General features: G+C 40.6%; 1 protein-coding gene across 2 annotated transcripts; it reads right to left on the bottom strand.

Annotated features, from left to right (window-relative positions):
* Positions 1-1,126: 1,126 nt before the first annotated feature.
* On the bottom strand, positions 1,127-10,126 carry LOC308664399 (transmembrane protease serine 12-like). Of its 2 annotated transcripts, XM_081321624.1 has the most exons (5): positions 9,995-10,126; positions 8,757-8,958; positions 4,222-4,487; positions 2,912-3,054; positions 1,127-1,924 (listed from the first exon to the last, which is right to left on the bottom strand). In XM_081321624.1, exons 1-5 carry the CDS (start codon positions 10,095-10,097, stop codon positions 1,682-1,684), a joined length of 957 nt encoding a protein of 318 aa, XP_081177750.1. In that variant the 5' UTR covers positions 10,098-10,126; the 3' UTR covers positions 1,127-1,681. The 2 variants fall into 2 exon arrangements, with proteins under 2 accessions (XP_081177750.1, XP_081177751.1); XM_081321625.1 differs by lacking the exon at positions 2,912-3,054.

Here is a 10,126-nt window from a genome sequence, read left to right as displayed (position 1 = left end):
TGGACCAGAACGGCTTGCCCACGGTCATTTCCCATCTGGCTTACTGCAATCTTCTCTACATGGGGTTGCCCTTGAAGACTACGCAGAAACTTCAACTGGTCCAGAATGCAGCACAGTAATGAAAGGCCCCTAGGTTTGCCCATATAACACCTGCACTGGCTTCCAGTTTGTTTCCGGTACAATTCAAGGCGCTCGTCATCAGCTTCAAATGGCACCAGGCCAGGCTACCTGCAGATTGCTTTTCCCTAAGGACATCCACCCATCCTACCAGGTCAGATAGGGTAGGCTTTAAAGACCTGGCTTTTCTCACAAGCGGCTAGGAATTTAGAAGATGGCATAGTAGCATTGATTGGTGCCAGGTTTTTGTTGTTTTCAATGTTTAATGTTTTAACTTTTTGAGTTTTTAGATTTTAAAATGATATCTCTTTTAATTTTTGAATTTTTGACTGGGAGCTGCTCAGAGTTGGTTGAGAGATGGGTGGCTAAATAATGTTTTTAAACAAATAAATAAATGTTTCTAGCTTGAGAAAGATTGATTTCCAACAAATTTTATTTATTTATTTTCAAGAATATAGAGGCTAATGTCATGTCAATAACTTAACCTGGCCTAAACCCTGATGAAAAGCATCCAGAGAAGACCTTGCAACAATTATTCCTAAAAAAAGAAAAATAAAATTTGGAGACTGAATGAAACCTTATGGAGTCCAAGGATGACCACTTGTGCAGTGGCAAGCTACCGCCTTTTTCAAGACAGGGAACACCACCCCCTCTTGCAATGAATCGCTAACCACAGCTTGGACCCAACTATATGCCACTACAGTACCTAGGAGGGCTTTGCCAAACAGGAGACATGGGTCCAGATGACAAGGACTCTTCCCAGATAACTGAGTTTGTTCCAAGTCTTGACCAGGACCTCAGTAGAACCATGTACCAGAGCTTCAGGGAAATACTCCAGTTCCCTCTGAAACCTCATTGGTTCATCAATGGCCTGGGGTTAGCCAGTTGAATAGGCCCCCAACTTCCAGCAGTGGAAGGCAGTCATAGAGAAATCCTGGGATAAAAGGGGCATGATCTAACCATGGAAAGTGTATCCTCCCCACTTTAGATTATCCCACAACCATCCTAATCTTACATGTTAGCTCCTCTGAGAGTTGGGCCCTGAATAAGCTGGACCAAGTCTGTGATTGTTACAGTTCCCAAGGCTCACTGGGTCACCTCTGAGTTTGGGCCAAAGAAAATGGGTTAAAATGCCACCACTACTACCACCACCACCTTGACCCAAGACCGGAGGACTCCACCAATCTGATGATGGAGTAACGTACTACCACAGGGAGGAAGGCAGTTTAAAAAAAAGAAAAAGAAAATCTGTATCTCTGGACTGATTAAAAATGTACTGTGTTTAGTTTACCTTTAAGGGAAGCAGCAAAGGGAACAATTGTTAAGGTCAAATTTTATAATATTAAGTCCAGTGTTAAGTATTAGAAAATAAAAACCATGAAAAAGTAATTTCTCTCAAAGCTACAGTTGTCAGTGACAAAGTATCAACACTAAAGTTCAAACACAATAAATTGCACTGAATGGGCAATATTTTTATTGCATAATTAGCAGTTAAAAGTAATATTGCTACACCACAGACACAAGTTGGAAAGCTAAGACATCCCAACCCAATGGGATTTTTTTTTCATAAAACATTGCAGAAAACTATCCATCCTGCAGTCAAAAAGAAAAGATAAGGGGTCTTCGTAGCCATGGCTTTGTCGAATAAAATAACTTGAGACTGTATCCATCTTCTGTAAAAACCTGTTTGTAGATAGACTCCTGGCAACCTTGGCCGGCCACAACCAAAACCAAAGCTGCTGATCCCTACCAGATAGTACCTGGTGACATCTGGCAGATAGCATGCAAGAGGACCACCGCTGTCTCCCTGGGACATAACACACCAACAAGAAAATAGCAGTGGAGGGAATTCTCAGATATTAGAGGGAAACATATTATTATCCAACACATTTACTTAACCCGTGAAGCATACTTTGCTCAACCAGATTTTTAAATCGTAATTGGCTGATATAGCACAATCCATGTATGTATAAATATTAGCTTGGTTCATATGTTAAGCTGAGCCAAGTATTACGGCTCACTGCATATTCTCAGCAAAGAAATTATGGGCTGCACCTTTCATGATTTGTCAGGGGAAAAAATGGTTTTCTGTTAAGATACCACCTCCTGGAAATGGAGGTGGTCTTGCCTTGGTTATACTGCAAAATGTGCAAGTCAGTCTCTCACAATCTGATCATGGGAACTCCACAGCAGACCTCCTGGTACTTTTCTGAAAATCTAGTCCTCCAAATGGTAGCCGCCAAGAAGGCATTGGGTAAACAGCCATTCAGAGAGGCACCCTTGAACCTTCCTAGTTTCAAAGCTGGGTGGAAGCTTAAATATTCTGAAAATATTTACTTTATAGCATGTTTGATCACCCATCAACCCAACTATTACAGCTGGTGAGGTCCAGGAGAAGGGCCTTCTCTAGCATTGCCCCTGCTCTCTGAAACATCTATTTCCTTCCCACCCACCACCCACTCCCAGAGTAGTAAGGTCAGCTCCAACCCTCCTGACTTTCCCCAAGAGCCTATGAACAGGCTCTGCCAGTTAGCTTGGGGCTCCAATGAGGGAGCATCACAGTGGAGGTGGGTCACAGTTTAACAACAGATCACACGTCCCCACCCCCATTTGCTTCCACCCTCCCCATCTTTAAATGGCTAGTAGCATTTGACTTGTATTAACTTATGTTTTTCATATATATAATTTTTATCTGTTGTGATTGTAAGCAGCCCAGAGTTACTGTGTGGTAAGATGGGTGGCCAATAAATTTTATAAACAAATAAAAGTGCTCTATAATTAAATTCTCTTTTACCTGACAACCATCAACTCCTCCTTTTACAGAGCCGGCACAAAGCATTTTGTCTTTCACCATCCCTGCATACCAATCATGCTTATTGCAAGTTGATATTGGAATAATATCGACCCGTGCTTCTTGTAATACATCTCTCTCTCTCTCTAGAATGAAAATTCAAAACAAAACTGGAAGTACTACTATGTCTGTTTCAGGCAAAAATGTAAAAATGTTGGTGCAGAATATTCTTGGTACTTTGTAAGAATCCTAAACCTAACATGAACCCTCCTTGCTTCCATCTAGTGACCCAGTCACTTGCCCAAAGAAAAATTAAGAGATTCTTTCAGCATTTGGATATGAGATGAATTTTATGTGACACTTAATACAGCCAGTAAATATACAGAGAAGTTACAATGCAATGCTCTTTCTGCCAGACTTCTTTCTCATTTTTTTCAATGGGCAAACGTTTAACTGTTAGGTCAAGGTTGTCCAACTTTGGCAACTTTAAGACTTGTGGACTTCATCTCCTAGAATTCCTTGGCCAACAAGTCTTAAAGTTGCCAAGTTTGGACACCACTGGTTTAGGCAGTATTGAAGTATAGTAGTGCAACTGACTAGAACCAATGTTAAGCAACCTGTCCTTCATAGCATCTATGGTTATGTCTATGAGCTGAGTGATCAGCTAACTTCCCGAAGCAAGAAAGATGTTATTGACATGCTCAAAGAAAAGCAACATGGTTAAAGGTGCACCAATTTTTAATGCAGATTCAGGAGAATCTGCATTCAGATCTCATGAAAGATAAAAACAGGTAAACTAACTGTAGAAAAATATGAGAATACATGGACTTAAAGACTACCTCAAAGGGCTGACAAGAAGGGCAGAAAAATGATGCGAGAGGTGGGGCCACAGTAGTGCAGAGCAGAAGGAGAGAGGGGCAAAGTACACCAGTCTTTTTAAGTACACCAGTCTTACCTTATTTACGTAACCTACAAGAACCCTCTGGATTTCTCTAGTTTGTGTCTCAGTTCATTGGGAATTTGAGGCATGTGGCACAGATCAGCCAAACATCTGGGCAGTGAGTTTGTTCCCGGCTAGGAATAAGACACATTTTATGCAACCCCCCAAATATCACCTACCAATTAAGGGTTTCGGCTGCACTCTGACTGAAGAGGACACCTCACCCTAAGAATGTCTAATTTGTCTTTAACTCAAAGGGGAGTAGTACCTCATTTCTGGATAATTTCCATCCACCACCAAAAAGGAACATTCAGGTTTAAATCCAACTTTCTCATTCTTAATAGACTAATGGGAAGGGAAAATAAAATTTCACCTTTTTCTGTTGTCTGTCCCCATCCAGTTATAAAACAGGGCATCTCATCATTAAGAGCAACAGGAGCATCAGGTATACAAATGGGCTGGATATATTGATTGAATTTGATAGACTCCATCAGTTTGAACAAGACAATGTCATTGTCATAGGTAATCTTGTTAAAATCAGAATGCATAATGATAGCCCTGATCCGGCTCTTTTTAGTATGGACGTGGTATCTAGAAAGATGATGCAATCCAATCACAGCTCTCCAAAACGAAGCGACCCTAGAACAGAATAAAATCCTATGTAGAAATCAATGCGAGCCGACTGTGGAATTGCAGTGTTCCAGAACTGGAAACCTGCACACTTTTTCTTACCTTTCAAAAAAAAAAATTGTTACTCCTTTTTAGATGAAGAGAAAATGAACAAGCAAAGGGAAAAATAATAATTAATGCAGAGATATAGTTATCAGTAAGTGGACAAAGTTGTTACTGAGAGTGTACAGTTAGCGCTCAGTATGTCCTTGTTGGAAAATTAACTATAAAAAACAGAATACATTACATTATTTTTACAATTTGAAAAAAGGATTTTGGAGCTTTTTTAATCTCTGAAATGAGTTGCAAAGTCTTCATTATTTTGGCATTTAAGGATATCAGAAATGGATTAAACAAGAACAGAATTAAAAACATTGTAGGTAAATAAATTTCCCATATAATATTTACAAATTTTCATGTATTTCTGATTTTGATTTCTTGGTCAAATTCTTTTTTGCTTTTAAAAAACACTTTAGAATCTTACATTTGCTGTGCTGTATCATATGGAATATATTTGAAATCTATTTTTTGCTTACATTTGGTTAATCTGTTGCGTATGCTGTTAATTTTGCCATTAGTGCATATTCTCCAACTTTCAGTTCTTAGTCTAGTCTCTCTTTTCCAGTGTTGTGCCAGATTTATCTTTGGAGCCTTGAAAATGTATCTTAGGAAATTGTCCTAAGAGAGATCCTCTTTTTCTATCTATATAATCTTCTATAGTACATCATTTAAGATTTTTAGCACCTTTCTATATCTCTTGAGCATTTTCTGCATTGTTCCTTACATATGTTTGGTCTTTTTCAGTCTTCCCTGAAGTAGTTTCAAGGTCCTTTTTGTTGTTGCTATACTCCTCTGGCAATGGCAGATGGGTAGTTGATACAGAGACAAAAGACATTCTGCCCGGTGGTTAAAAATAGTATTTAATGCAGCTTATCCATCATGCATTCAAAATATCAGCCCAGACTCCCCAAGCAGGAGAGAAGTGGAATAAGAATAAAAATAAAAGACTGATAAATGGATAATGATGCAGGAGTGAAAACAGACATAAAAATAAAATAAAAGGAAATAAAAATAAAACTGAATAAGTAAATGAAATAGATTAAAAATTGGCTTTTAGAGGGAGCTCTTGACAGTAGATGCGAAGGGGACATCTTCAGAGCCCTTCCTCTTTGTTGGGAAGAGAAATATGAGGTCAGATTGGTAGTTCCTGGGAGGACCTTTGCTACTAAGATCCATGGGGGAAGGGTTTGTTTCCGATTCTTTCAGGCCTCCTGAATAGCTGTGGGAAGTCCGATTTTTTTTTTAAAAAAAGCTTGATTAATCCAGGGACTATTTGCCTTCTCTTTTGGGGAGATAACTCCCTCACCTCCCTATCTGAGTGATTCTGAAGGATCTAAATCAGGGGTAGGTAACCTTGGCTCTTTTATGACTCGTGGACTTCAAGTCCCAGAATTCCATGAGTCATAAAGAGCCAAGGTAGCCTACCCCTAATCTAAATCATAAGCTAAAAAAAGTGAGGCCTGTATATTCCTCCTCCATTTGGTGACCTGACTCTTCTGCTCATAATCACAGTTCATGCCTCTGCCTAAGAGGTGGCATCACAAGAGCAGGGCACCATCTCCTCTCCTTCAAACTTCTCCTGTAGGTTGTCCCAGGTGAGAAGCACTAATATGTAATTTCTCATTCCTCTGTATCTAGATGAATTATCCCTGGCACTAAACATGGCAGTAGCAAGCTCTGAGGAGGAAAAAAAGAAATGGAAAAGATGAAGAACAAAAAAGAAAGGAAGTTTAGCTTGGTTTGGCCACATGGGAAAAAGGCAGAGGTTCCAGAGGTACATGGACTCTGGAGTAATAAAAGCCTGGAACAATTTCCTCTCACGGGCACAATTTCAAAATCATGTAGCCATTTCCTCCAATATGAATGAGAAGAAAACACCCACTATGTCATGCTAAAGGAAAATGTTTCAGATTATTCTAACTAGCAAAACATGATCATGATAGTCAGATCAGATCAAACCCAAGCTGCTGGCAGTGACTCTAAAATGTCATTTTAAGAATCCCACTCCCATCTGAAATCTCTTAGTAGCCTACAAGTAAGAAACACAGCAACATCAATATCATCCAGTAGATGTCAGGCACAAAAAAAGTCAGCACTACATGTGAAGATCCAATTAAACTGATTTATTACTACTCAGGCCTATGCATAGGGATCTACTCAACTAATGGTTAGCACCTGTGTGGAGTTAGAGTACATGGAACTCAAGGAGGGAGGGGGTGGATTTAGACCATTTGTGGCTGCCTAGAGATTCTAGGCTCATTCGTCTCGACTCTGCCCCCAGGTTCTGCCACTCCTTCTCCTACATCAGAACACTGTTTGCCAGTTATTGACTAAACTCTATTCATTATTAAATGGAGATAGGATTAAATTAAGATTGGGAAAACCACATGAAAGAGCAGTCATTGAACTGTAGATTAAAGCAGAGGTCCTCAACCTTTTGGGCACCAGGGACCGGTTCCGTGGAGAGAGGGTACGTGGTTTTGTGTGCTGCCTGCATCCCACGGATGGGCCTTTGCTTGTTTGTGCAGCCCGGTTGCTGGCATGCCGCAGCCCGGTACTGGTCCATGGACCAGAGGTTGGGGACCCCTGGCTTAAAGTACTAAAGCCAACATCCCAAAAATCAATAATTTAAACCTATGATCCTGAATCAACAACTATTTTGGGCTTTATGCTTTTTAACATTTATATTTTATAGGATTCCACTAACATAGTTGAGAAGTTAATTTATATTGCTAGTTCATGTATGATATGCCATACGCTAAATAAATTGGCTTTATGGGTTCCTTTTTATAATTAGGGAAAATTACATAAGGAGTCTGACGTTTGCTACATTCAGTATTAAAAATCCCAAGGGGTACAATTAGAGTTTCTAGAATCCCAGCCAAAGTTTCATTTCATATATTCTTGTTCTTCAAAGCTCACAAAAATCATATTTGGAAACAGAAATTCTAAGGGCAGTAAACATGTTTACTATTGTATTAGAAAAGAACTTAGTACTCAGGTAGAAAGGCCACAATCTTTAACCCATTAGCCCTGAATGAAGAGATTTCTCCACTTTGGCAAAAAAAAAATTGGTTTTTTTTTAGACAATTGTTTGTAAGTAAAAATCCTACATAAAACTTACAGTTGAAAATGGAACCTTATTTAAGATTCACCTGAAGCTCCAAATAGAATGTCTGCTGAATATAACTGAGTAAGCAGTTATAATTCTACTTTAGGCGTGAAAGCTGGCTGGGTGACTTTGGGTCAGTCATGCACTGTCAGCTCACCTCACCTCACAGGGTTGTTGTGGGGTAAATAGGAAGAGAAAGGAGTATTAGGTATATTCACTGCCTTGAGTTGCTTATAAATATAATAAAGTTGGGATAAAAATAAATAAAAATATGCCAGCCTCAACCTTCCTTTTCAACAAATCTACCTAGATTTGACCAATTTCCCTTTTTCTTAGGTCCAGTTTATTCCAGTCCTCCCCTCTCAGGTACTTTGCTTCTGAGACCTCTTTTGGTTCTCCCTAATAGATTTTTTTTATTCCTTCAAGCTATTTTCTTTCTTGCTCTTTAATTTGAGCAGGGGGTTGGACTAGAAAACCTCCAAGGTCCCTTCCAGCTCTATTCTTTCAAACTTGGCCCTTTTATGACTCATGGACTTCAAATCCCAGAATTCCTCAACCAGTCATGCTTGCTCAGAAATTCTGGGAGTTGAAGTTTATGAGTCATCAAAGGGCCAACTTTGAAGACTCCTGATTCTATCTTCAGCTTTCTCCAGACTATATTTCTTTCACTAATGTTTTCATGGCTGGTTTACTTCCCCCCACACACACACATTTTGAGTTTACTCAGCTGTAGTCTTACTATCTAATACACTGATATCGCTTTTGTTCATACCTATTGTATGATAGAATTAACTAAAACACACACATAAACAAAAAATGCCTATTTAGCTAAGCTTTTTAACGTAGTGCCTTGCAGAGTTATTTCTCACCTAATCTCATTGTGAACTGGTTTGGGATAATAAAAGTTAACATCAGCAACATATAGTGATCTAACACTAATATTTTACTACAAGTTCAAGAGGACAAGATTGATTCAAAAATGTATTTATAAATTCAGTATAGGCTAACTAAGCTTTTTCTTCTTCTATACTGATAAGAATAGTTTTAAAATGGAAGACAATACATACGTCCATTCTTTAATGCAGTGTGCAGCTGTCAACACCGAGTTGTGATTAATTAATGATCCACCACATACATGACCAAATCCTTTACCAAAACGATAAAGCTCAAGACTAACTTGCCATGGCCATCCACCAAGCTGAGCATCATGTCCACCAACAATTCGTGTCCCTGTTACTATGTCATCCACAACTGGCCTTGTTCCGCAATCTAGGAGGCAAAAAAGACTTCCAGCAGTCCATGTTTTAAGGATAAACCCCTTGATCAGCAATGGCATGTGTGCAGTAGGTGCTAAGATGATGGTTGCGCACTATGGGAACAGCCAGCCTTTCTTTTAAACCAGAGGCACCTCTTGATATTGATGATATTCTGATGGTGAGGAGTGACATGATAGCAGTATTCCAATATTTGAGGGGCTGCTACAAAGAAGAGGGGGACAACTTATTTTCCAAAGCACCAGAAGGCAGGACGAAAAACAATGGATGGAAACTAATCAAGGGGAGAAGCAACCTGGAATTAAGAGAAACTTCCTAACAGTGAGGACAATCAACCAGTGGAGCAGCTTGATGTCAGAAGTTGTTGGTGCTTTATCACTCGAGGTTTTCAAGAAGAGCCTGGACAGCTACTTGTCTGAAATGGAATAGGGTCTCCTGCCTGAGCAGGGGGTTGGACTGGAAGACCTTTAACGTCCCTTCCATCTCTACTCTGATTGATGTGTGCAAAATACAGGCAGCTTGAAATGCACCTCCACTTCTCCCTCCCTCCCTGCGAATTCCTTATTTCAGATGCCTTTCTTTCTATTTAAGTCTCCCCACCCCCATATTCCTATTCATATCCCTGCAGACATCCCCTTTATCCGCCAGACGTTCTGTTTCTTTTGGTGGGAAATCCGAGCAAATCTCCAGGGCACCCACCGCCACCCTGCCCAGGGCAGCCTTTATGGCTGTTTGCAATGATCGGCTGCTTTCGAGGACGAAGAAGCCTCCCAATTCAATCTTTTTAAAAGAGCCCATCGGCTTCGATGGGCGCGACTTCCAGCTACGCAAGTCCCCCAGCAGACCCTGTTTCCCCCGTTCCCCGCTTGCGGAGTGAGTTGCACCCATAAGTGAGATTTGCACGCCCGATCGCGAGGCGCTCTTGTAAGGAGAGCTTGTCGGGGAGTTGTAGTAATCTGGGGAAGACCAGCGGCGGCGCTCGTGCCTTTGGCGGGCGTGGATGGGTCGCGCTCCTTCGACGGCTGCCTTACCGGTTGTAGGAATCACAGAGGACCAGGCTTTGGACGGGGATTCACTCAACAGGAAGAGCAGCGGAAATAAGGAAGAGAGCGGCGCGCCAAGCCGCCTCAGCATCGTCGATCCGGACGAGAAAGGGGGGAGGG

This window comes from Vipera berus, assembly GCF_964194415.1.
Source record: "Vipera berus genome assembly, chromosome: 2".
Lineage (NCBI taxonomy): Eukaryota > Metazoa > Chordata > Lepidosauria > Squamata > Viperidae > Vipera > Vipera berus.
Note: the sequence above shows the minus strand (reverse complement) of the source record. Positions and strands in the feature narration are given on the sequence as shown.

What these genes read in the sequence shown, in the direction of transcription:
- LOC308664399 (XM_081321624.1), bottom strand. Translation starts at nt 10,097, where the DNA reads ATGCTGAGGCGGCTTGGCGCGCCGCTCTCTTCCTTATTTCCGCTGCTC. An exon ending in CACTGCATTAAAGAATGGAC is followed by an intron (nt 4,488 to 8,756) that starts GTATGTATTGTC and finishes ATTCTGTTCTAG; the next exon opens with GGTCGCTTCGTTTTGGAGAG. An exon ending in GAGGAGTTGATGGTTGTCAG is followed by an intron (nt 1,925 to 2,911) that starts GTAAAAGAGAAT and finishes GTTATGTCCCAG; the next exon opens with GGAGACAGCGGTGGTCCTCT.